This window comes from Caretta caretta, chromosome 6, assembly GCF_965140235.1.
Source record: "Caretta caretta isolate rCarCar2 chromosome 6, rCarCar1.hap1, whole genome shotgun sequence".
NCBI lineage: Eukaryota > Metazoa > Chordata > Testudines > Cheloniidae > Caretta > Caretta caretta.
In genome coordinates, this window is record NC_134211.1 from 16,292,390 (window position 1) to 16,319,506 (window position 27,117).

General features: G+C 50.4%; 1 protein-coding gene across 1 annotated transcript in view; it reads left to right on the top strand.

Annotated features, from left to right (window-relative positions):
* Nucleotides 1–26,729, top strand: part of LOC125638533 (NACHT, LRR and PYD domains-containing protein 12) — a 196,417-nt gene extending 169,688 nt beyond the window's left edge. The window contains exons 8-10 of the mRNA XM_048854425.2: nt 1,268–1,438; nt 18,169–18,339; nt 26,408–26,729. Of these exons, the coding sequence (XP_048710382.2) occupies nt 1,268–1,438; nt 18,169–18,339; nt 26,408–26,507 (442 nt within the window). The 3' untranslated portion in view covers nt 26,508–26,729. The remainder of the gene's footprint in view (nt 1–1,267; nt 1,439–18,168; nt 18,340–26,407) is intronic.
* Nucleotides 26,730–27,117: the final 388 nt, after the last annotated feature.

Consider the following 27,117-nt stretch of genomic DNA (forward strand, 5'->3'; position numbering starts at 1 on the left):
TAACATCCAGTGGGGTGAGAAAACTGCTTGCTCTACATAATACCTCGTGTCTTACAGGTTTAAGATTCAGACTGTGCACTTGTTTTGTTTTCTTTGGTAAACTAACTGACTTTTTGCCTATCACTTCTAATCACTTAAAATCGACCTTTTGTAATCAATCAACTTTGTTTAATGTTTATCCTTACCAGTGAGTTTGACTGAAGTGCTTGGGAAATCTGCTCAGGTTACAAAGGCTGGTGTATTATCCACTTTCCATTTAATTTCCAATTAATAAACTGGCATTTCTCAAGAAAGGTTCTTGAGCAGTGCAAGACAGTATATTCCTAAACTACAACTCTTGGAGCTGGGGGGAATTGGTTGATGCCTTTCTCTGTGATTCATGAGTGGCTCTGGGAGCATTCACGCAATCTAGCTGGGTGTGGGGTTCCACACGCAGTTGTACTGAGGGGTAACAGCACCTGCAGGGGTTTGCTGCTTGCCACCAGTAAGACATTGTGACAGACACCCCAGAATAGAGAGTAAAGGGGGCACAGCGGTCCGACAGTCACAGGTTGCACCCTGGGGGTCCTGTCACACCTTCCCATTGGGCGTGGGTGTGATGCTGCCACTGCTGGGCCTCGCAGCTGCCTCCCATCCCCAGGCCTGAGGCTCAGAGCTGGGGGCAGAGACAGGAGACGTCTGTGTCCTGCAGGGGAGCAGCAGAGCTAGTGCCGGGGGCGCGGAGGGTCAGGATTTCCCAGCTCCTGCTCTGAGCCTGGCCCAGCTGCCTGGGGAGGGGGGCTCCCCCGACAGCCTCCCTGGAGCGATGGGGCTGCTCTGATTGGGTCGCACCATCCCGGGGCTGATCAGTGCCAAGTCCAGCCTGATTGGTCCAGACCTGAGTGGGCAGGACTTAAAGGGCAACTTTTTAAATTCTGGTTGGTCAGTGGAAAGGGTGAGGGGGCGGGGCTTAGGAAGGAGTCTTACCCCAAACCTTCTTCCTCATTGGTCAGTGGCAGAGATTTGAAGTGTCTCGGCCATTCTAACTTTTCATTGGTGAAGGGCAAAGGGCAAGGGGTGGAGTTTAGACAGGAAGTCCCACCCACTGCTGGTTTCTCACTGGACAAGGGGTGGGACTTGGGACAGAGTCTGTAACAGGACGTCTTACTCATTCTGGATGCTGATTGGTCAGACAGAGTGGCTGGTGGGTGGGGCCACCTGTCAGAGCAGCCGTCACGAGCCCCATTCACGCATTGATCCCCCTTCTCTGCCTTTCTCTCTCCTGCAGCTTGGAATCGTGCCGTGTCACAGCCGCTGCCTGTGGGGATCTCGCTGCTGTTCTCAGAACCAGCCGGAGCCTGACAGAGCTGCACCTGGGGTATAACGAACTGGGAGAGGCCGGAGTGCGGCTGCTGTGTGAGGGGCTAAAACACCCGAACTGCAAACTACAGAATCTACAGTAAGTAGCAGCCGGCTCCCTTTCGTCTGTGCCTGGTAACACTGATGTTGTGAGTTCAACTCCGGGTACCAGGGAGGATCACAACATCCAACAGTGCACGTAGTGGGCTCAGGCTTCAGCCCCTGTTGAGCAGAGACAGCAGCTGGGCAGCTGCCCTAAAGGGGCAGCTAAGGATCCCCCTGACTCAGGATTAACCTCTGGTGACAGAGAGCAGGTACAGAGAACTCTGTATCACCCACTCCCTACATCGCCCTGCCTCTACGTAGGGGGAGTGGAGGAGCGTGGAGCTGTATGTCCAGGGCAGAGTGCACGGTGCTCCACCTCTTCTAGGCCAGCACAGCATCTGGGGTAATTTGGGGCAGCCCTGAGGTTCCTCTGTGTTAGACCAGAGGCCGTTTTGTCCCCCACCTGGCCCAGGATCAGGGGAGTGCAGAGGTGGCTTATAACCAGTTTCTTCAGTCTCCTCATCAGCGCTGAGTGTGAAGTTGGTGCAGCCGAGGACAGAGCCCAGTGGTTTTGAGCAAATCCCAGATGCAGCATATTTTGATGTTACAGACACAATTATTTTATACCCAAAAAACCCAACAACCCAGTACTGCCAACATTAAGACTTCCAAAATCATGAGTTCAGCCCCCTGAAAATCATGAGACTTCAAAAAAAAAATCTAATTGTGGTGTGTTTTTTTTTTGTCTCCCTTTTGACTTATAAACTCCCCTGTACTCCTTTGCTGATGCGTGTGAGATGATATCAGGTTGAAAAATCAATCGTTAATGTACACAGAAATTCATGCCTCTCCCTGGTTGCTCAGATGGAGACTGCATTTAATTTCTCCTCATCCATCACGTAGAGGAACTGCTATCCCTTTCCAGTCACCGTCTTGACTTTCTCCCTTCCAAATTTATTTCCTTGGATAAAAGAAAGGCTGGATCGTAAATAGTTCAAGGACTGCTGACCTCACACTTGCACATACAACTTACACTCTTGTTAGGGTTGATGAGTTACAGATATACATATTAAAGAACTTGAAACTTATTCATATAAAGATATCAGTCAGGGGTGCGGAACTTATGTCTCATGGACCGGATCCGGCCCCTTGCTCATTTTCAGTTGGCCCTCAGGCCGCACACGTTCAACTCACCCACCGGGGGGCACACCAAGGTTCAGGGCTTCCCCCCGCAGCGGGGCAAGACATCGTTCACATCTCCAGCCCCGTGGGGGGTGCCGGGGAGGCTCAGGGGTTCCTGCCCGCAGGACTGGAGCTGCAAGTGCTGGCTCATCCCACCACAGGTGGGAAGCCCTGAGCCTCAGCACCCCCCAGCCCTGAGGGGCTGGAGCCGATAGCGCCAGCTTGTCCCACCGTGTGTGTGTGCGGGGGATCCCTGAATATCAGCGCCCCTCCGGGGCTTGAGCTACGAGCACTGGCTCATCCCACCACAGGTGGGAAGCCCCGAGCCCCCACGGGCAAGTGAGTTCAATGTGTGTGGCCCACCATTAATTTTTTCAGTGGGTCAATGGCCCCTGATACAAAAATGGTTCCCCACCCCTGGTATAAGTGATAAAGTCACAGTACACATACTATGCAATTGTTTTAGCCTTTTCCAAGAAGCAGCATTTCCCTGATTTCCCCCAACCACCACGTCTCTGCCAGAGACTAGACAGCGCTCCATCCCGCAAATACTCCTCCTCTTCCTCCAGAGCCCCCTTCAATCTTCTCCCTTCCGTCCCACACATCGCCCTGCAGCCCATTTTCCTGCACCACTAAATCTGTCTCCTTCTTCCCCCCAGTGCTCTGCTCCCCCTCACTTGCTCCATCTACTTTTAGCACTCTCCTTGGAGCACCTCACAGTCCCTGTGCCCTGTATAGCCCCCAAAACAGAGGGCAGAAACATTTTGCTCGTGGGCAGGGCTTCAATCTCATTGTAAACAGCGGGAGGTGGCAGCCAACTTTATGAAGGGCAGCCTGACTTTCACGAGCAGATGGACTATAAGGAAATGGCAGCCATATTGCTGGCTTGAGCCTCATTGGGAGTAATAGGAGATGGCAGCCATTGTGAATAAGGGAAAATGTGCAAGTTTTTGGTTTTCATCATGGTTTCAGGTCGGGGTGGGGAACTGTCAGTTTTGCAAACTCGAGTGATTTTAGCACAACTCTTCCATGTGGTCCAGCCATTAGAGAGGGACAGAGTCATACTAGGTAAGGTGGGTTATGCTAGCACATCCCTTTCCTTAGACCAGGACTGTCAAGCTGTCTGGGGGGGACTTAGGAGTGTGGACACCTTCCAAGAGACAAGTCACTCTCCAAGGCCGATTTGCATCCTAGATCTCACACCAAAGACACTGGCATCCAATCCTATAGTAAGCTATTGAGAGATTCATTACTAAGGGTATATCTACACAGGAATATAAGCCTAGGCTCAAGCCTAACTGCCCTTGTATCCACAAATCAATTGTGGTAATCTAGGACTCAAAACTAGGGTCCAGGACCCTGCAGGACTGGAGCGTCCAAGCCCGTGTTAAGCTGGGACCTAGGGTCGGAGCCCTATTTCTTTCCTCTGTGCATGTGGCCCCTACTTGACTCGGGTCCCTCCGGATGTATCCCACAGTTCCTTGGGGCAACTTCCTTAGTCCTGTCTATGCGGACAATGGGTGGTGCAGTCTGTTGCACTCTGTTACAAACAGAAGCCACATCGCCCTTTGGAAACGGCAGCAGCTCAGATCAGCATTAACCCATTGTCTGCTGAACAGCGGTCTGTAAGCACACTGTCAGCGAGCCTGCAGGGTTTTCAATGGAGACTGATCAGAAGAAGCTTTCAGCAAAGAGAGCTGCTTCCTGGTCCCAAGAGCACAGCCAGATTTTGGTGCATGCTGCCCAGGTGCCCCTGCACAAACAGCCCCAGGGAGGGCAGAGCTCCCAGCTCAGCACGGCCCGGGGAGGATGATCCCTAACACCCAGCTGTTCCCCATCCCAATAGGGCAGCAGCTTCGTCCCCACTCCGCTCTCTGGCCTTTCTGCACTCCCTGGGCTGTGTGTGCAGGGTGCCTGGGCATTGTTCACTGTCAGGGCAGCGAGTGGGAGCCAGCCCCAAAACCTCCCCATAGCCTCCTGCTGTGGTAACTCTGTCTATGGCTCCTCCTCGTTGCTCTGCAGAGCTTGTCCGAAGCAGGGAGCAATGCTGACTGATGGGAGGCAGCTGCCAGCATCGGCATTGGCTCCATGGATGCTCCGGGGCTGAAGCACCCACAGAAAAAAAATAGGGGGGTGCTCAGCAGCCACCAGCCATAGCAGTTCCGTGCCCTGTGGCTGGTCACCCATTGCATGCCAGGGTGGGCCCCATTGCAGGTGGGGTGGAGCATCCACTAGGAGAAATAAAGTTTGTGCCTGTGGCTGCCAGGATGTTGGGAGTCATCCCTCCCCCAGCCATGCTGAGCTGAGAGCCATGCCGCTCCTTCCCCCTTTGCAAGACAGCCTCACAGTCCCTTTCTCATGGGCTCCCCCTGCCCTCCCTGGGGCTGTGTGTGCAGAGGTGTCCAGGCAGTGTGTACTGTGAGAGCAGTGAGTGGGAGCCAGCCTCTAAACTTCCCCACAGAGTCCCGGGGATCCCTTATCCCTGCCTCCCGGGCTGTGGCGGGATGGTGGCAGATTCTTTCTCGGGTGCAAAGATGCCCCTGCCGGGATCCCTGGGCTTGCCAAGCTGTAGTTGGAATTGCTGTGGGCCATACTGGTGGCTTCATGACATTAAGAAGAAGGGGTTTTCCCTGCACAGAACTGGGCTGCAATGTTATGCTTAGGGCCCTTCGTTTCGGGTTGTATTTTATTGACTTTTTCCTGGGCATTTATCAGTGTTTAGAAAGACTCCTAGCAAAAAACATCTGTGCTAAAAATAACGTCTCTGGGTCAATAGCGGGGTTTATTTTGGCAGCTGAAAAGCAGCGAGTAGATTAATACTTCCACGAACGGAGCCCAGGGCGGTTCAACGGGTAGTGATCAATGGCTCCATGTCTAGTTGGCAGCCGGTATCAAGTGGAGTGCCCCAAGGGTCGGTCCTGGGGCCGGTTTTGTTCAATATCTTCATAAATGATCTGGAGGATGGTGTGGATTGCACTCTCAGCAAATTTGCGGATGATACTAAACTAGGAGGAGTGGTAGATACGCTGGAGGGCAGGGATAGGATACAGAGGGACCTAGACAAATTGGAGGATTGGGCCAAAAGAAATCTGATGAGGTTCAACAAGGATAAGTGCAGGGTCCAGCACTTAGGACGGAAGAATCCCAGGCACCGCTACAGACTAGGGACCGAATGGCTCGGCAGCAGTTCTGCAGAAAAGGACCTAGGGGTGACAGTGGACGAGAAGCTGGATATGAGTCAACAGTGTGCCCTTGTTGCCAAGAAGGCCAATGGCATTTTGGGATGTGTAAGTGGGGGCATTGCCAGCAGATCGAGGGACGTGATCGTTCCCCTCTATTCAGCACTGGTGAGGCCTCATCTGGAGTACTGTGTCCAGTTTTGGGCCCCGCACTACAAGAAGGATGTGGATAAATTGGAGAGAGTCCAGCGAAGGGCAACAAAAATGATTAGGGGTCTGGAACACATGACTTATGAGGAGAGACTGAGGGAACTGGGATTGTTTAGTCTGCAGAAGAGAAGAATGAGGGAGGATTTGATAGCTGCTTTCAACTACCTGAGAGGTGGTTCCAAAGAGGATGGTTCTAGACTATTCTCAGTGGTACAAGAGGACTGGACAAGGAGTAATGGTCTCAAGTTGCAGTGGGGGAGGTCTAGGTTGGATATTAGGAAAAACTTTTTCACTAGGAGGGTGGTGAAACACTGGAATGCGTTACCTAGGGAGGTGGTAGAATCTCCTTCCTTAGAAGTTTTTATGGTCAGGCTTGACAAAGCCCTGGCTGGGATGATTTAATTGGGGATTGGTCCTGCTTTGAGCAGGGGATTGGACTAGATGACCTCCTGCGGTCCCTTCCAACCCTGATATTCTATGATTCTATGGTGGAGCACACTGCACCCCAAGCCCTGGGGATACACTTCATTGCTCTGCAGTAGAGTTTTCCCACAGTTCAACACGTTTGTAGAGCTAGAGTGTCCACACTGGAAGGGGGAGTAGGCGCTAGGCATTCTGGGATAGGGGTACTTTGAGTGGGGTCTGTGCACTGCAGTGCGGGCACCAGAGTCCTAGGTTCAAGCACAGGTCACAGATTTCTTAACCTAGGGTTAAACTGCAGGGTAGATGCACAAGCTCAGGGTTTCCAGACACAGGTCAGATGACTCCAGTCCCACTAACCCAGGCTTCCATTCCTGTGTAGACCTACCCCAAGAAAAAGAAATGGAAGTTACTGAGAGGTTAAAGCAGGTAAAAATATAGGTACAGGGGAGTTTGGTTCTATAATTTCAAAAGGTAGCAGAGATGGAGGTGATCAGATCACAGAACAGAGAACCAGATTGATCACGTTACAATTCAGCACAAATGGAGCAGAACTTTAGAAGATGTACGTAGGAGGAATTAACGCCTTTCTGTGAGCCAGGCTGTATTTACAATTAGGCAAAGTAGGCACATGCCTCGGGGCACCTAAAAGTTCAAAGTTTGACACTCCTGGGCCCCAGCAGAGGGCGGGGTTGCCTGAGTGGGAGATGGCCCCACACAGCCCTGCTGGAGCGCTCCTGCCAACAGGGAAGGCGAAGCAGCCCCTGTGGGAAGAGCTCAGCAGACCTACACAGGAGGCCCTGCCTGGCAAATGGGCCCTGAGGGAGCCCAGCCTGGGCAGGCCTCGGTCCTGCTCTTCCTCCTTCTCCATCCTGGCTAATCATACCATTCCCAAGGGGCCAGAGCAATCCCTGAACGGCCCTGGCCGCGCAGCCGGCTCAGCCTGGCAGACAAAGTCACCTCCCAGCGGTGCTGGTGAGGTGGCAAGGGGGCAGGGTAAGGGAGAGTGGGTCTCTGCGGGGGCTTGTTCGGGGATGCTGGGCAGTGAGGGAGTGGGGTATGCCGAACAGTGAGAAGTTTGGGGGAGTGCTGGGCACTGCAGGGCAGGGAATGTCTGTGTGTGTTGGGGCGTTGGATAGTTGGGGATCTGTTTGGGGCACTGGGCAATTGAGGTAGTGGGGATGTGCGGTGGGCATTGGACAGTGGCGGGGTTGTGCAGGGTGCTGTGCAGTTGTGGGGGGGGGGGCTGTGGAGGGCGTATCTGGGTGGGGGGGCGCTGAAGACGCTGTGCCTCGGGGCGCGTAACGTGTAAATCTGGCCCTGTCTGTTAGAGTTCTTAATTTGCATTACACACAACTTCTTTCTTGTTTGATGAGTTACTTACTTCCTTACAAAGACATATACAATGCAAATGTTTGCTATTACATTAGAACAGGGTACAGATAAGTTAAAACAATGCATGCTACATCCCACCAGATTTTCATGAAGTTTAAATACTAAATACATTCTTATACATCTACTTTGAACGATACTAAATTACCAGTCAGCTGGTCTGAGGCTGTGTGCGCAGAGGTGTCCAGGCAGCGTGCACTGTGAGGGCGGTGTGAGGGAGCCAGCATCTAAACTTCCCCACAGACTCCCAGCGATCCCTTATCCCTGCCTCCAGGGCTGTGACGGGATGGTGGAGCACACTGCACCCCAAGCCCTGGGGATACACTTCACTGCTCCATAGCCAGCAGCAGCCAGCCTGGGGTGGGGGTGTGTTTTTCCTCTGAAACCTACATTTTATGTCAAACTTCAAAACAGACAAAAGTAAATAAAAAATACCCAACCAGACAAAAGCGCCTTCATTGAACAGCCCACTTTAAAAATTAAGAATTGCAAAGTTTCATTTGACAGCCCTGGAGACTGACGTCCTAATTATCCTCAGAACAGGAGCACATGGGTATTTTCCTGCCAGTGTGACTCAGCCTAGAGGTGGAGAGACCAGTTCTCAGATTAGATGGTAGTTCAGTATCTTGACAAACTGCAGTCATTCTACTGAGACAGACACCAAAGGAGCTAATTATGCATTTTCGGTACTCGTGTGTCCTTATGGGCACCTGAGTCCCATCAACAACACCATCACAGTTAGGAAATGGGATGGGCTGGAGAGTTTTCACACAATGTAACACATTCGTAGCGCAGGAGTGTTGACACTGGATGGGGAGCGGAAGCGAGGCACTCTGGGATAGGTTACTTTGACTGGGGTCTGTGCACGGCAGTGTGTTATAAGTAGAGATAAGGAGGTGTTAGTACCATTCTACAAGGCACTGGTGAGACCTCATCTGGAATACTGTGCGCAGTTCTGGTCTCCCATGTTTAAGAAGGATACATTCAAACTGGAACAGGTACAGAGAAGGGCTACTAGGATGATCCAAGGAATGGAAAACCTGTTTTATGAAAGGAGACTCCAGGAGCTTGGCTTGTTTAGCCTAACCAAAAGAAGGCTGAGGGGAGATATGATTGCTCTCTATAAATATATCAGAGGGATAAATACCAGAGAGGGAGAGGAATTATTTATGCTCAGTACCAATGTGGACACAAGAACAAATGGATATAAACTGGCCATCGGGAAGTTTAGACTTGAAATTAGACAAAGGTTTCTAACCATCAGAGGAGTGAAGTTCTGGAAGCAGTGGGGGCAAAAGACCTATCTGGCTTCAAGATTAAACTTGATAAGTTTATGGAGGAGAAGGTATGATGGGATAACATGATTTTCGCAATTAATTGATCTTTAACTATTCATGGTAAATAGGCCCAATGGCCTGTGATGGGATGTTAGATGGGGTGGGATCTGAGTTACTACAGAGAATTCTTTCCTGATTATCGGGCTGGTGAATCTTGTCCACATGTCAGGGTTCAGTTGATTGCCAGATTTGGGGTCGGGAAGAAATTTTCCTCCAGGGCAGATTGGAAGAGGCCCTGGGGGTTTTTCGCCTTCCTCTTCAGCATGGGGCACGGGTCACTTGCTGGAGGATTCTCTCCACCTTGAAGTCTTTAAACCATGATTTGAGGACTTGAATAGCTCAGACATAGGTGAGAGGTTTATTGCAGGAGACTGTGGGTGAGATTGGGTGGCCTGCATTGTGCAGGAGGTCAGACTAGATGATCATAATGTTCCCTTCTGACCTTAATATCTATGAATCTATGAAGTTGAAGCAGCTGGGAAGAGCTGTGATTGTGATACGAGGAGATCTGGGTCTGAGTCTCCCCACTGTGTATTCTCAAAAGAAAGAGGTTCCTGTTTCCTCTTGTTTTTTCCTACCCCCCCCCCCCCCAGATGTTCTGGTTTAACTTGGATTTAAACTTGGAGAGTGGTCAGTTTAGATGAGCTATTACCAGCAGGAGAGTGAGTTTGTGTGTGTATGGGGGTGGGGGGGATGTGAGAAAACCTGGATTTATGCAGGAAATAGCCCGACTTGATTATGTAAAGAGTTGTCACTTTGGATGGGCTAGCACCAGCAGGAGAGTGAATTTGTGTGGGGGGGTGGAGGGTGAGAAAACCTGGATTTGTGCTGGAAATGGCCCACCTGATGATCACTTTAGATAAGCTATTACCAGCAGGACAGTGGGGTGGGAGGAGGTATTGTTTCATATTCTCTGTGTATATATAAAGTCTGCTGCAGTTTCCACGGTATGCATCTGATGAAGTGAGCTGTAGCTCACGAAAGCTCATGCTCAAATAAATTGGTTAGTCTCTAAGGTGCCACAAGTACTCCTTTTCTTTTTGCAAATACAGACTAACACGGCTGTTACTCTGAAACAGTATAGACAGGAACTGTTTGGTTATATTGTTAACCTCTAACAATATACATATGTAAACACACAAAACCACAACCATTATCTAAGAGTATGTCCCTAAAGGTTGAATTTGGGTCATTTATCCTGCAGGATGCTTAACCCTTTCTGGCCATCCATCAATCCCTCTATAGCTCATTCATTCTCTCTCTTTCTTGCCCACCATCTTTATTAATTCTCCCCCCTTCCCCATATTGCTTCCCATGAGATCTCCTATTCCATTAATGGTCTCTCCCCAGATTCACAGCTTTTCATGGTGTGTCTTCACTTAACTCACCTGAACCTTATCTCTTCCATTGAACATATCATGGTGAAAGGGAAGGGGGTTATTTCATTACCCCTCTAGTAATAATTTGGGCCTGGTAGTCCTCCCTTAGTTGTAAGCCCAGCTGTGGAAAAGTGGATGGAAGTTCATGAAATGGTTCTCTGGGTCTGTGCTGGAGGAGGTCTGGAGAGCCTGGCTCAACAAGACAGAGTTAAGGGGCGCCCATGCTGGCAGAAAGGTAGGTTCAGTGGTATCTCAGCACCCCAAGTGTTGCCCCAGGGGGTCCGACCCATCACAGGTTCAGTCACCCATAATAACAAATGTTGATGGTAACATTTAAAAAAATTATACAACACCCCTTTACTACTGTTGGGGGGATGGGGTTTTCTCCTTTGGAATCCAGTTGGGGTCATAGAATCATAGAATATCAGGGTTGGAAGGGACCCCAGAAGGTCATCTAGTCCAACCCCCTGCTCGAAGCAGGACCAATTCCCAGTTAAATCATCCCAGCCAGGGCTTTGTCAAGCCTGACCTTAAAAACCTCTAAGGAAGGAGATTCCATCACCTCCCTAGGTAACGCATTCCAGTGTTTCACCACCCTCTTAGTAAAAAAGTTTTTCCTAATATCCAATCTAAACCTCCCCCACTGCAACTTGAGACCATTACTCCTCGTTCTGTCATCTGATACCATTGAGAACAGTCTAGAGCCATCCTCTTTGGAACCCCCTTTCAGGTAGTTGAAAGCAGCTATCAAATCCCCCCTCATTCTTCTCTTCTGCAGGCTAAACAATCCCAGCTTCCTCAGCCTCTCCTCATAAGTCATGTGTTCTAGACAACTAATCATTTTTGTTGCCCTTCGCTGGACTCTCTCCAATTTATCCACATCCTTCTTGTAGTGTGGGGCCCAAAACTGGACACAGTACTCCAGATGAGGCCTCACCAATGTCGAATAGAGGGGAACGATCACGTCCCTCAATCTGCTCGCTATGCCCCTACTTATACATCCCAAAATGCCATTGGTCTTCTTGGCAACAAGGGCACACTGCTGACTCATATCCAGCTTCTCGTCCACTGTCACCCCTAGGTCCTTTTCCGCAGAACTGCTGCCTAGCCATTCGGTCCCTAGTCTGTAGCGGTGCATGGGATTCTTCCGTCCTAAGTGCAGGACTCTGCACTTATCCTTATTGAACCTCATCAGATTTCTTTTGGCCCAATCCTCCAATTTGTCTAGGTCCTTCTGTATCCTATCCCTCCCCTCCAGCGTATCTACCACTCCTCCCAGTTTAGTATCATCCGCAAATTTGCTGAGAGTGTAATCCACACCATCCTCCAGATCATTTATGAAGATATTGAACAAAACCGGCCCCAGGACCGACCCTTGGGGCACTCCACTTGATACCGGCTGCCAACTAGACATGGAGCCATTGATCACTACCCGTTGAGCCCGACAATCTAGCCAGCTTTCTACCCACCTTATAGTGCATTCATCCAGCCCATACTTCCTTAACTTGCTGACAAGAATACTGTGGGAGACCGTGTCAAAAGCTTTGCTAAAGTCAAGAAACAATACATCCACTGCTTTCCCTTCATCCACAGAACCAGTAATCTCATCATAAAAGGCGATTAGATTAGTCAGGCATGACCTTCCCTTGGTGAATCCATGCTGGCTGTTCCTGATCACTTTCCTCTCATGCAAGTGCTTCAGGATTGATTCTTTGAGGACCTGCTCCATGATTTTTCCAGGGACTGAGGTGAGGCTGACTGGCCTGTAGTTCCCAGGATCCTCCTTCTTCCCTTTTTTAAAGATTGGCACTACATTAGCCTTTTTCCAGTCATCCGGGACTTCCCCGGTTCGCCACGAGTTTTCAAAGATAATGGCCAATGGCTCTGCAATCACAGCCGCCAATTCCTTCAGCACTCTCGGATGCAACTCGTCCAGCCCCATGGACTTGTGCACGTCCAGCTTTTCTAAATAGTCCCTAACCACCTCTATCTCCACAGAGGGCTGGCCATCTCTTCCCCATTTTGTGATGCCCAGCGTAGCAGTCTGGGAGCTGACCTTGTTAGTGAAAACAGAGGCAAAAAAAGCATTGAGTACATTAGCTTTTTCCACATCCTCTGTCACTAGGTTGCCTCCCTCATTCAGTAAGGGGCCCACACTTTCCTTGGCTTTCTTCTTGTTGCCAACATACCTGAAGAAACCCTTCTTGTTACTCTTGACATCTTTGGCTAGCTGCAGCTCCAGGTGCGATTTGGCCTTCCTGATATCATTCCTACATGCCCGAGCAATATTTTTATACTCTTCCCTGGTCATATGTCCAACCTTCCACTTCTTGTAAGCTTCTTTTTTATGTTTAAGATCCGCTAGGATTTCACCATTAAGCCAAGCTGGTCGCCTGCCATATTTACTATTCTTTCGACTCATCGGGATGGTTTGTCCCTGTAACCTCAACAGGGATTCCTTGAAATACAGCCAGCTCTCCTGGACTCCTTTCCCCTTCAAGTTAGTCCCCCAGGGGATCCTGGCCATCCGTTCCCTGAGGGAGTCGATGTCTGCTTTCCTGAAGTCCAGGGTCCGTATCCTGCTGCTTACCTTTCTTCCCTGCGTCAGGATCCTGAACTCAACCAACTCATGGTCACTGCCTCCCAGATTCGCATCCACTTTTGCTTCCCCCACTAATTCTACCCAGTTTGTGAGCAGCAGGTCAAGAAAAGCGCCCCCCCTAGTTGGCTCCTCTAGCACTTGCGCCAGGAAATTGTCCCCTACGCTTTCCAAAAACTTCCTGGATTGTCTATGCACCGCTGTATTGCTCTCCCAGCATATATCAGGAAAATTAAAGTCACCCATGAGAATCAGGGCATGCGATCCAGTAGCTTCCGTGAGCTGCCGGAAGAAAGCCTCATCTACCTCATCCCCCTGGTCCGGTGGTCTATAGCAGACTCCCACCACTACATCACTCTTGTTGCACACACTTCTAAACTTAATCCAGAGACACTCAGGTTTTTCTGCAGTTTCGTACCGGAGCTCTGAGCAGTCATACTGCTCCCTTACATACAGTGCTACTCCCCCACCTTTTCTGCCCTGCCTGTCCTTCCTGAACAGTTTATAACCATCCATGACAGTACTCCAGTCATGTGAGTTATCCCACCAAGTCTCTGTTATTCCGATCACGTCATAGTTCCTTGACATCACCAGGACCTCCAGTTCTCCCTGCTTGTTTCCAAGGCTTTCTGCATTTGTATATAAGCACTTGAGATAACCTGTTGATCGCCCCTCATTCCCAGTATGAGGCAGGAGCCCTCCCCTCACAGACATTCCTGCCTGTGCTTCCTCCCGGTATCCCGCTTTCCCACTTACCTCAGGGCTTTGGTCTCCTTCCCCCGGTGAACCTAGTTTAAAGCCCTCCTCACTAGGTTAGCCAGCCTGCTCGCGAAGATGCTCTTCCCTCTCTTCGTTAAGTGGAGCCCGTCTCTGCCTAGCACTCCTCCTTCTTGGAACACCATCCCATGGTCGAAGAATCCAAAGCCTTCTCTCCGACACCACCTGCGTAGCCATTCTGCAATTGAAAATACACTGCACACTGCAATTGAAAATACGTGGCTGCCTGTGCCAGCTGACTTGGGCTTGCGAGGGCTGTTTAATTGCATTGTAGGTTTCCGGGCACTGGCTGGAGCCTGGGCTCTAGGACTTTTGAGGTTAGAGGATCCCAGAGCTTGGGTTGGCAGCCAGAACCTGGAAGTCTACACTGCAATTCAACAGAACCTGAATCCCCGGAGCCCAAATCAGCTGGCACAGGCCAATCGTGGGTGTCTAACTGCAGTGTAGACATACCCTGTGAGCACAAAAAGGCTGCTGAAAGCTGTCACCTTTAACAAAAGCTGTTTTTTTCCCTGAGACCGTATTTTGGAAACAACTTGGTCAAACATCTAAAAGTTTGGAACACTTACAGAATCCCAGGCACTCATGAGTCTCACCAACTTTCAAGGCAATCTGAGTTGCCATGTGGATTTTAAAACAGTTAGAAGAGTTGAATTTTAAACAGAAACTTGGTCTAAACTTTAACTATAGCATCACCCTGCTAGAAGAGACCAGAAAGACAAAGGATGGGGGAAGGAATATGATTTTTCCCATTTTTCAGATGGAAAATTGAGACCCATAAAGATAGAGTGACTTGCCCAAAGTCACATGAGGGAGTGGGTGGTAGAGCCAAGTGCCGAACCACAGATCTCTGAGTTCTAATCCAGGGCTTTAACTACAAGAGCCTCCTTTCTCCTGCAGAGAACTGTGCTCATTCACTTGTGTTTTTTGGGCTCAGAAATGTGCTTTTTGGATTGGACACGACTTCTCTTTTATATGGTTATGGTTTATTAAAGTAGAGCTACTTAACAATCAGCATTTAAAAATTAGGGCCAGTACTACTGATAGATTTTCTGACCATGATATGCGTGATTTGTTGAAGTGTGTCAAAAAAATTCAAAAAGCTCTGACTACTGACCAAACCAGACTCAAACAAACATGTGAAAGCTATGAAGAGGCAAAACAAAATCCAGGTAGAGTTGCCTGGAGGAGGAGGGTGGCCATCTTCCAAATATTTGTGAAATGTCAGGTGCCATTTCCAGTATATTTGAAGGTCTTCAGACATTTCAAAGGCAAAATTCTACACAATTAGAATAATTAGAGCATTCCTGGTGTTCATCTGGAGTTCTGCACTAGAATAACTTTCTAATGTCTCAAATTACATATTGTTAATATAGAAGTGCATTAAAACCACAAGACCCTAAATAGATATGATTATTTGCCAACAGATGCACACACAACTATATTCTAAAACTCAGCCTCAACTTGAGTCGATGGGAGAATGTATGGAGGAGCATGAGCAGCACTAGGATTGAGTTTGCATTCAGATTTATAGTTAAATCAGGACTGAAAACTTATTTTACACTTAACATTTTCTTAGAAAGAAAAATCAGGTTATTCTTGCCTCTGAGCTCAGGAATGATGAACTCTCTTTCTCCTCACCTTCTCAGGTGTGTTCTCTCTCTCTCTTTCTCTTTCTCTCAGCTTTAAATCTTGTGGGGTTCTTCTCTTCTGTTTCAACTTGGATGCCCTCTTCTCTTCACCCCTCTCCAAATTAGGGTTCATGCCCTCAGCTTCCCACATAAACCTTTGGGTTTTTTCTCCCCCTCTTCGACCCAGTCTTAGAATCTCTCCCCCTCCCTCCATTACAGGCTCCTCTTTTCCTGCCTTCAAAATACCTTGGGGGCTCAACAAAGCCTTACAGACTCTAGGGGCTCCCCAAGGCATGGGGGCTTCTCTCCCTTGTACAAATTCAGGGGCTTTTTTCTCTCCCAAATGTAGAGATTTCCCTCCTGTGACACTCTACACCCTGGGGGAGCACCCTGTAACCCCCAAATTCATCATTTGTATATAATTGTGATATTGCATACAAAGCATTCCATGGAAGGTATTATGGGAAAGGTTATGATCTGCTGAAACCCATTGTTCCATCTAAATTTGTATATCATTAATGCATATGAAGTTATGAGAATTGTGTTGTCTGGTTGTCACTAAAATATGCTGGGGGTTTGGAAAGTGCCCAGATACTAGCTCCCCAAAGGCACTAACCAGGGGTGTACCCAACGCCTGTGCGGGTGTCGAACATCCATTAACCACATTGTCCAGCAAGGGAGTTACAATTCAATGACTCACTTGCACAAGGACACACCAGGGGAATGGCTCAACCTTGCCTGGTGACTCAGCAACGCCCACCAGACGGGCCTGGACTTGTGGTCTCTAAGCACATGGACTGAGGGTATAAAACAGAACCCAGTGGCCCCATGCGTCACCTTTTTTTTTTCCTTCCCCCACCTGCAGTGCAAGCAACAAAGACGCACTGTAGACTCCAACAGAGGGGACAGACCCAGGTTTCCAGGGTGAAACCTGTGTATTATGAACTTTAACATCCAGTGGGGTGAGAAAACTGCTTGCTCTAAATACTACCTGGTGTCTTACAGGTTTAAGGTTCAGACTGTGCACTTGTTTTGTTTTCTTTGGTAACTAACTCTGACTTTTTGCCTATCACTTCTAATCACTTAAAATTGACCTTTTGTAATCAATCAACTTAGTTAAATGTTTATCCTTACCAGTGAGTTTGACTGAAGTGCTTGGGAAATCTGCTCAGGTTACAAAGACTGGTGTATTATCCACTTTCCATTTAATTTCCAATTAATAAACTGACATTTCTCAAGAAAGGGTCTTCAGCAGTGCAAGACAATATATTCCTAAACTACAACTCTTGGAGCTGGGGGGAATTGGTTGATGCCTTTCTCTGTGGTTCATGAGTGGCTCTGGGAGCATTCACGCAATCTAGCTGGGTGTGGGGCTACACACGCAGTTGTACTGAGTGGTAACAGCACCTGCAGGGGTTTGCTGCTTGCCACCAGTAAGGCATTGTGACAGACACCCCAGAATAGGGAGTAAAGGGGGCACAGCGGTCCGACAGTCACAGTTTGCACCCCGGGGGTCCCATCGCACTTCCCCATTGGGCAGAGTAACAATATTTTAAGGCATAGGAGGTGATGAAGGAGGCCGTGCAGGTGACAGCTCTGGTGGAAGGGGTTTCTCGACGTGTGTGCAAGATTTAGCAGACGGGAGTGGGATCATGCTTGGGTGTGCAGGGGGCTCATTATGAAGCCTTGAAGGAGGACAAAGACAGCCGTACTTGCGGGTGGTCCTTGAAGTGCACATGGTTATAACCTGCTGCCATGGTTACCCACTCAGCTGGCTGGCAGCTCCATCAGGAGCCCAGGCTCTGCAGGGGGGTTCCAGAAACCAGCAGAACTTCTGCTTTTATAACCTCACCAGAGACTCTGGAACAGGCCCTGCCAACAGGGTCACACAGTCGCCCCCTTTTCAGGGGCTCTTCTCTCCCCACACCCTGGGAAACCCCCTGCCAGGGGGATCTTCTTCTCTTTGTCTCCCCCGCTTCGGTCCCTGGTCTCAGAGGAAGGTGGGTGTGACGCTGCCAGTGCTGGGCCTCACAGCTGCCTCCCCTCCCCAGGCCTGAGGTTCAGAGCTGGGGGCAGAGACAGGAGGCATCTGTGTCCTGCAGGGGAGCAGCAGAGCTAGTGCCGGGGGCGCGGAGGGTCAGGATCTCCCAACTCCGCCTGCTCTGAGCCTGGCCCAGCTGCCTGGGGGGGGAGGGAGGGCTCCCCCTACAACCTCCCTGGAGCGATGGGGCTGCTCCGATTGGGTCGCACCATCCCGGGGCTGATCAGTGCCAAGTCCAGCCTGATTGGTCCAGACCTGAGTGGGCAGGACTTAAAGGGCAACTTTTTAAATTCTGGTTGGTCAGTGGAAAGGGTGAGGGGGCGGGGCTTAGGAAGGAGTCTTACCCCAAACCTTCTTCCTCATTGGTCAGTGGCAGAGATTTGAAGTGTCTAGGCCATTCTCACTTTTGATTGGTGAAGGGCAAGGGGTGGAGTTTAGACAGGAAGTCCCACCCACTGCTGGTTTCTCACTGGACAAGGGGTGGGACTCAGGACAGAGTCTGTAACAGGACGTCTTACTCATTCTGGATGCTGATTGGTCAGACAGAGTGGCTGGTGGGTGGGGCCACCTGTCAGAGCAGCCGTCACGAGCCCCATTCACGCATTGATCCCCCTTCTCTGCCTTTCTCTCTCCTGCAGCTTGAAGTGGTGCCGTGTCACAGCCGCTGCCTGTGGGGATCTCGCTGCTGTTCTCAGAACCAGCCGGAGCCTGACAGAGCTGCACCTGGGGTATAATGAACTGGGAGAGGCCGGAGTGCGGCTGCTGTGTGAGGGGCTAAAACACCCGAACTGCAAACTACAGAATCTACAGTAAGTAGCAGCCGGCTCCCTTTCGTCTGTGCCTGGTAACACTGATGTTGTGAGTTCAACTCCGGGTACCAGGGAGGATCACAGCATCCTACAGGAAAGGAGGACTTGTGGCACCTTAGAGACTAACCAATTTATTTGAGCATGAGCTTTCGTGAGCTACAGCTCACTTCATCGGATGCATACCGTGGAAACTGCAGCAGACTTTATATATACACAGAGAATATGAAACAATACCTCCTCCCACCCCACTGTCCTGCTGGTAATAGCTTATCTAAAGTGATCATCAGGTGGGCCATTTCCAGCACAAATCCAGGTTTTCTCACCCTCCACCCCCCCACACAAATTCACTCTCCTGCTGGTGCTAGCCCATCCAAAGTGACAACTCTTTACATAATCAAGTCGGGCTATTTCCTGCACAAATCCAGGTTTTCTCACATCCCCCCCACCCCCATACACACACAAACTCACTCTCCTGCTGGTAATAGCTCATCCAAACTGACCACTCTCCAAGTTTAAATCCAAGTTAAACCAGAACATCTGGGGGCGGGGGGTAGGAAAAAACAAGAGGAAACAGGCTACCTTGCATAATGACTTAGCCACTCCCAGTCTCTATTTAAGCTTAAATTAATAGTATCCAATTTGCAAATGAATTCCAATTCAGCAGTTTCTCGCTGGAGTCTGGATTTGAAGTTTTTTTGTTTTAAGATAGCGACCTTCATGTCTGTGATTGCGTGACCAGAGAGATTGAAGTGTTCTCCGACTGGTTTATGAATGTTATAATTCTTGACATCTGATTTGTGTCCATTTATTCTTTTACGTAGAGACTGTCCAATTTGACCAATGTACATGGCAGAGGGGCATTGCTGGCACATGATGGCATATATCACATTGGTGGATGTGCAGGTGAACGAGCCTCTGATAGTGTGGCTGATGTTATTAGGCCCTGTGATGGTGTTCCCTGAATAGATATGTGGGCACAATTGGCAACAGGCTTTGTTGCAAGGATAGGTTCCTGGGTTAGTGGTTCTGTTGTGTGGTATGTGGTTGTTGGTGAGTATTTGCTTCAGGTTGGGGGGCTGTCTGTAGGCAAGGACTGGCCTGTCTCCCAAGACTTGTGAGAGTGTTGGGTCATCCTTTAGGATAGGTTGTAGATCCTTAATAATGCGTTGGAGGGGTTTTAGTTGGGGGCTGAAGGTGATGGCTAGTGGCGTTCTGTTATTTTCTTTGTTAGGCCTGTCCTGTAGTAGGTTACTTCTGGGAACTCTTCTGGCTCTATCAATCTGTTTCTTTACTTCTGCAGGTGGGTATTGTAGTTGTAAGAAAGCTTGACAGAGATCTTGAAGGTGTTTGTCTCTGTCTGAGGGGTTGGAGCAAATGCGGTTGTATCGCAGAGCTTGGCTGTAGACGATGGATCATGTGGTGTGATCAGGGTGAAAGCTGGAGGCATGCAGGTAGGAATAGCGGTCAGTAGGTTTCCGGTATAGGGTGGTGTTTATGTGACCATTGTTTATTAGCACTGTAGTGTCCAGGAAGTGGATCTCTTGTGTGGACTGGACCAGGCTGAGGTTGGTGGTGGGATGGCACGCAGGGCACGCAGTGGACTCAGGCTTCAGCCCCTGTTGAGCAGGGACAGCAGCTGGGCAGCTGCCCTAAAGGGGCAGCTAAGGATCCCCCTGACTCAGGATTAACCTCTGGTGACAGAGAGCAGGTACAGAGAACTCTGTATCACCCTCTCCCTACATCGCCCTGCCTCTACGTAGGGGGTGTGGAGGAGCATGGAGCTGTATGTCCAGGGCAGAGTGCACGGTGCTCCACCTCTTCTAGGCCAGCACAGCATCTGGGGTAATTTGGGGCAGCCCTGAGGTTCCTCTGTGTTAGACCAGAGGCCGTTTTGTCCCCCACGTGGCCCAGGATCAGGGGAGTGCAGAGGTGGCTTATAACCAGTTTCTTCAGTCTCCTCATCAGCGCTGAGTGTGAAGTTGGTGCAGCCGAGGACAGAGCCCAGTGGTTTTGAGCAAATCCCAGATGCAGCATATTTTGATGTTACAGACACAATTATTTTATACCCAAAAAACCCAACAACCCAGTACTGCCAACATTAAGACTTCCAAAATCATGAGTTAGGCCCCCTGAAAATCATGAGACTTCAAAAAAAAATCTAATTGTGGTGTGGTTTTTTTTCGTCTACTTTTTGACTTATAAACTCCCCTCTACTCCTTTGCTGATGCGTGTGAGATGATATCAGGTTGAAAAATCAATCGTTAATGTACACAGAAATCCATGCCACTCCCTCGTTGCTCAGATGGAGACTGCATTTAATTTCTCCTCATCCATCACGTAGAGGAACTGCTATCCCTTTCCAGTCACCGTCTTGACTTTCTCCCTTCCAAATTTATTTCCTTGGATAAAAGAAAGGCTGGATCGTAAATAGTTCAAGGACTGCTGACCTCACACTTGCACATACAACTTACACTCTTGTTAGGGTTGATGAGTTACAGATATACATATTAAAGGACTTGAAACTTATTCATGTAAAGATATAAGCCAGGGGTGCGGAACTTATGGCTCGTGGACCGGATCCGGCCCCTTGCTCATTTTCATTTGGCCCTCGGGCCACACACGTTCAACTCACCTGCCGATAGGGACACCAAGGTTCAGGGCTTTCCCCCGAAGCGGGGCAAGACAGCGTTCACATCTCCAGCCCTGCGGGGGGTGCCGAGGCTCAGGGGTTCCTGCCCGCAGGACTGGAGCTGCAAGTGCTTGCTCATCCCACCACAGGTGGGAAGCCCCGAGCCTCAGCACCCCCCACCCCCGTGGGGCTGGAGCCGCGAGTGCCACCTTGTCCTACCATGTGTGTGGCAGCAGGGGAAAGCCCTGAATCTCAGCGCTCCTCCCGGAGCTGGAGCTGCGAGCACTGGCTCATCCCACCACAGGTGGGAAGCCCCGAGCCTCCGTGCCCCCACGGGCAAGTGAGTTCAATGTGTGTGGCCCACCATTAATTTTTTCAGTGGGTCAATGGCCCCTGATACAAAAATGGTTCCCCACCCCTGGTATAAGTGATAAAGTCACAGTACACATACTATGCGATTGTTTTAGCCTTTTCCAAGAAGCAGCATTTCCCTGATTTCCCCCAACCACCACGTCTCTGCCAGAGACTAGACAGCGTTCCACCCCGTAAATACTCCTCCTCTTCCTCCAGACCCCCCTTCAATCTTTGCCCTTCTGTCCCCCATGTCGCCCTGCAGCCCATTTTCCTGCACCCCTAAATCTGTTTCCTCCCCGCCATTGCCCTGCTCCCCCTCACTTGCTCCATCTACTTTTAGCACTGTCCTTGAAGCACCTCACAGTCCCTGTGCCCTGTATAGCCCCCAAAACAGAGTGGCAGCCATTTTGCCTGTGGGCATGGCTTTGATCTCATTGTAAACAGCGGGAGGTGGCAGCCAACTTTATGAAGGGCAGCCTGACTTCCACGAGCAGATGGACTATAAGGAAATGACAGCCATATTGCTGGCTTGAGCCTCATTGGGAGTAATAGGAGATGGCAGCCATTGTGAATAAGGGAAAATGTGCAAGTTTTTGCCTTTCATCATGGTTTCAGGTCGGGGTGGAGAACTGTCCGTATTGCAAACTCTGGTGATTTTAGCACAACTCTTCCATGTGGTCCAGCCATTAGAGAGGGACAGAGTCATTCTAGGTAAGGTGGGTTATGCTAGCACATCCCTTTGCTTAGACCAGGACTGTCAAGCCGTCTGGGGGGACTTAGGAGCATGGACACCTTCCAAAAGACAAGTCACTCTCCAAGGCCGATTTGCATCCTAGATCTCACACCAAAGACACTGGCATCCAATCCTATAGTAAGCTATTGAGAGATTCATTACTAAGGGTATATCTACACAGGAATATAAGCCTAGGCTCAAGCCTAACTGCCCTTGTGTCCACACATCAATTGTGTTAATCTAGGATTCAAACCTAGGGTCCAGAACCCTGCAGGACTGGAGCGTCCGAGCCCATGTTAAGCTGGGACCTAGGGTCGGAGCCCTGTTTCTTTCCTCTGTGCATGTGGCCCCTACTTGACTCGGGTCCCTCCGGATGTATCCCAGAGTTCCTTGGGGCAACTTCCTTAGTCCTCTCTATGGAGACAATCAGTGGTGCAGTCTGTTGCACTCTATTACACACAGAAGCCACATCGCCCTTTGGAAACGGTAGCAGCTCAGATCAGCATTAACCCACTGTCTGCTGAACAGCGGTCTGTAAGCACACTGTCAGCAAGCCTGCAGGGTTTTCAATGGAGACTGATCAGAAGAAACTTTTTGCAAGGAGAGCTGCTTCCTGGTCTCAAGAGCACAGCCAGATTTTGGTGCATGCTGCCCAGATGCCCCTGCACAAACAGCCCCAGGGAGGGCAGAGCTCCCAGTTCAGCATGGCCCGGGGAGGATGACCCCTAACACCCAGCTGTTCCCCATCCATACAGGGCAGCCGCTTGGTCCCCACTCTGCTCTCTGGCCCCCTGGAACTGCCTGCGGCTGTGTGTGTAGGTGCACCTCGGCATTATTCACGGTCAGGGCAGCAACTGGGAGCCAGCACTGAAACTCTCCATAGCCTTCTGCAGTGGTAGCTCTGTCTATGGCTCCTCCTCGCTGCTCTGCAGAGCTTGCCTGAAGCAGGGAGCAATGCTGACAGGTGGGAGGCAGCTGCCAGCATAGGCACTGGCTCCATGGGTGCTCCGGGGCTCAAGCACCCACATTAAAAAATAGGGGGTGCTCAGCACCCACCAGCCATAGCGGTTCTGTGACCTGCGGCTGGTCACCCATCACTTGCCAGGGTGGGCCCTATTGGAGGGGGGGTGGGGAAAGGTGGACCATTGACCGGGAGAAATAAAGTTAGTGCCTGTGGCTGCCAGGATGTTGGGGGTCATCCCTCCCCCAGCCATGCTGAGCTGAGAGTCCTGCCGCTCCTTCCCCCTTTGCAAGGCAGCCTCACGGTCGGCTCTCTGTCCCTTTCTCATTGGCTTCCCCTCCCTTCCCTGGGGCTGTGTGTGCAGAGGTGCCCAGGCAGCGTCCACTATGAGGGCGGTGAGAGGGAGCCAGCCCCAAAACTTCCCCACAGACTCCCAGGGATCCCTTGTCCCTGTCTCCCTGGCTGTAGCAGGATGGTGGAGCACACTGCACCCCAAGCCCTAGGGATACACTTCACTGCTCCATAGCCAGCAGCAGCCAGGTTTCCTCTGAAACCTACATTTTATGTCAAACTTCAAAACAAAAATAGATAATAATAACAACCGCACAAAACCACCTTCATTGAACGTCGCACTTTAAAAATTAAGAATTGCAAAGTTTCATTTGACTAGTTTGACAGCCCTGGAGACTGACGTCCTAATTCTCCTCAGAACAAGAGCACATGGGCATTTTCCTGCCAGTGTGACTCAGCCTAGAGGTGGAGAGCCCAGGTCTCAGAGGAGATGGCAGTTCAGTATCTTCACAAACTGCAGTCGTTTCCACTGAGACAGCCACCAAGGGCGCTAATTATGCGGTTTCTATACTCGTGTGTCCTTATGGGCACCTGAGTCCCATCGACAGCACCGTCACAGTTAGGAAATAGGGTGGGCAGTAAGTAGAGTGCAACACATTCTTAGGGCTTGAGTGTTGACACTGGAAGGGGGAGTGGGCGCTAGGCACTCTGGGGTAGGGTTACTTTGACTGGGGTCTGTGCACGGCAGTGTGGGTGCCAGAGTCCTAGGTTCAAGCACAGGTCAGAAAATTCTTAACCTAGGGTTAAACTGCAGAGTAGATGCTCAAGCTCAGGGTTTCCAGACACAGGTCAGGTGACTCAAGTCCCACTAACCCTAGGCTTCCATTCCATTCCACACCCCCAGAAAAAGAAATGGAAGTTACGGAGAGGTTAAAGCAGGTAAAGATATATGTACAGGTGAGTTACAGTCTATAATTTCAAAAGGTAGCAGAGGTGGGGGTGATCAAATCACAGAACAGGGAACCAGTTGGATCACGTTACAATTCAGCACAAAAGGAGCAGAACTTTAGAAGATGTACAGAGCAGGAAGGAGGCATGTGTGGGAGTGGACCACTTACTAGTGGTAACTAAAATGAGAATAAAAATAAGAATTCAAACAGTCAAAAGATGAAGAATTTTTCCTTGTGTCCACATTTATAGCTGCTGCTCACAGAAACCAAGTGGATGAGATGGCCTGTACATAGGTTCTTTTTTCTTGGCGGGAAAAGAGGAATGCACTTAGAGACAGATCTTTGATCTCACACACAGTGACCATCTGCTTTCAATGCACAGGGATTAAGACATTTCTGTTAATCAGGCTGGATTTCCAATAAGGCACAGTAGGCACGTGCCTCATGGAGCAGTCATTCTAGGGGAACCTAAAAATTCAAAGTTTGCCACTCCCGGGCCCCGGCAGGGGAAGCTGGGGGGTCGGGGGGCATGGCCCTACGCAGCCCTGCTGAAGCACTCCTGCCAGCAGGGAAGGCAAAGCAGCCCCCTGTGCCAGGGGAAGAGCTCATCAGACCAACACAGGGGGCCATGCCAGGCAAGTGGGTCCTGAGGGAGCCTGGCCTGGGTAGGTCCCGCTCCTGTTCCTGCTCCAACTTGGCTGATCGCTGTTCCCAAGGGGCCAGAGCGATCCCCAACCAGCCCCGGCCTTGCTGCCAGCTCAGCCCGACAGATACAGTCATCTCTCAGTGGGGCTGGTGAGTGTGGCTGGGGGGGAGGGCACAGGAAAGTGGGTCTCTGAGGGGGCTTGTGGGGAGGGGGCTGGGCATTGAGGGAGTTGGGGGGTGCTGAGCAGTGGGAGACTTGTGGGAGTTGCTGGGCGCTGTGGGAGTTGTGGGGGAGGTCTTTGTATGTTGAGTCGCTGGACAGTTGCGTATCTGTAGGAGGCACTGGGCAATTGAGGTGGTGGAGTTGTGTGGTGGGTGCTGAGCAGTGTGTGGGGGGGTGGTATGTAGGGTTCTGGGCAGTTGTGTTGGGGGTCTGTGGAGGGGGGTATCTGGGGGGGGGAGCGCTGAAGATGCTGTGCCTAGGGGCGTGTAAGGTGTAAATCCGGCCCTGTCTGTTAGAGTTCTTAATTTGCATTACACACAGCTTCTTTCTTGTTTGATGAGTTACTTCCTTACAAAGGCATATTCAATGCAAACATTTGCTATTACATTAGAACAGGGTACAGATAAGTGAAAACAATGCATGCTGCATCCCACCAGATTTTCATGAAGTTTAAATACTAAACCCATTCTTATACATTTAACATCTCCTTTGAACTATGCTAAAATACCAGTCAGCTGGTCTGGCTTCCAGCTATGAGTTTGTCAGTTCTTAGCTGATGCCTATGGCTTTGGCCAGAGCTGGCACTTGCTTTATCAGCATCACGAGCAATGGCTCCTGCTCTCCCAAACTGGCTGCAGACAGACAAACCGCATTCTTCTGAACTGGCTGTAACAGTAAATACAAGAGTAAGTGAAATGTTCCTGTCTTCCTGCAGCAGGGGTGGAGTTTGAGCTCCCACCTGCATTTCAGCAGTGTCAGACCAAGTCTGCAGCCCCACAACAGCTGCTAAAGACTCAGCCCCTTCAAGAGCTGTGTTATTGAGGGGAGGGGGGGCATGAGGTGCCCACGCAGCACTGAGAGCTGAGATCAGGCTGCTTCCATGGAGAGAGTCTCTGAGCTGGATTTTGCAGCCCCTGCTCCCTGTGAGCGCTGAGTAGCCCACAGCGATCAATGGGACTGTCCGTCTCAGTCAGTGCTCCCCACCCTGAATAAGGGCTGCACAATCTAGACCTTTACGTGCAGAAAGGACATTACTGTCCTGCCCAGAGCTCCCAGGGTGAGTGGGGTGTGGGGGGAGCCGGCCAGGCTACAGACTGCACAAGCCCTTCTCCGCCCCTCCTCCAGTGAAAAGCACCTGCTGGCGGAGAGATGAGCAGGCAGGGCAGTGACAGTGACACAGATCCTGTGGGTGCAGCGCTGGGCTTCACAGGGGCTGTGGGCGCAGATGTTGTGTCTGCAGAGAGAGTTAATACGTCCTTTTCCTTCCCTGTTTTCCCCACAGCTTGGACAAAATGTATTTCCGTGAAGAAATGTGGGCAGAGCTGGATGCTGTGAAAGACACAAAACCTGACCTGGTCATACAGATACAGGGGAGCTGGTGAGCGGGAGCCACGGCACCAATGCAGCTCTGACCTGGCTGCTCTGCCACTGGCTAAAGGAGCAGCTGGGGGAGCGGGAGAACACCTGCCCCTGTTAAAATTAAACTCTGCCAGCCCCGGGGACTCCAGCAGCACGTCAACATCTGTGGCAGGGGGCTGGGTAGAGATTGTCGAGGCTTAGGAGTAGGGGATGGGTTTGCTCTATTCTGACTGTGCAATGGGGTAGTTGGTTTTTTGTGGGGGGGGGGGGGAGTGGGGAAGCAGGAGGGAGGAAGGGGATCAGGGCCTAGGGGAGGGAGAGATGTGGGCTTATGAGATGGAGGGGTCTGGTAACCTCCCTGTCAGTGCAGTGGGGCGACTCAAGAGCCATCCTTGGGTCCAAAGGGGAACTGTCGTGCAGCCTGCAGCACTAACCTGCTTGCACACACACACACACACACACACCCTATCTTTTCGTATAGTTTAAGTATTTGATGTATTGTATTAGGTTTATAAATTTATATTAAAGTAAGTTTGGCTGTAATGCAGGAGACCTACAGGCCATATCCTGTATGTTAAGCTAAGGCAAAGTTAGCATGTCTATATTAAGACCTTTTACCCAGAAAGCAAAGCT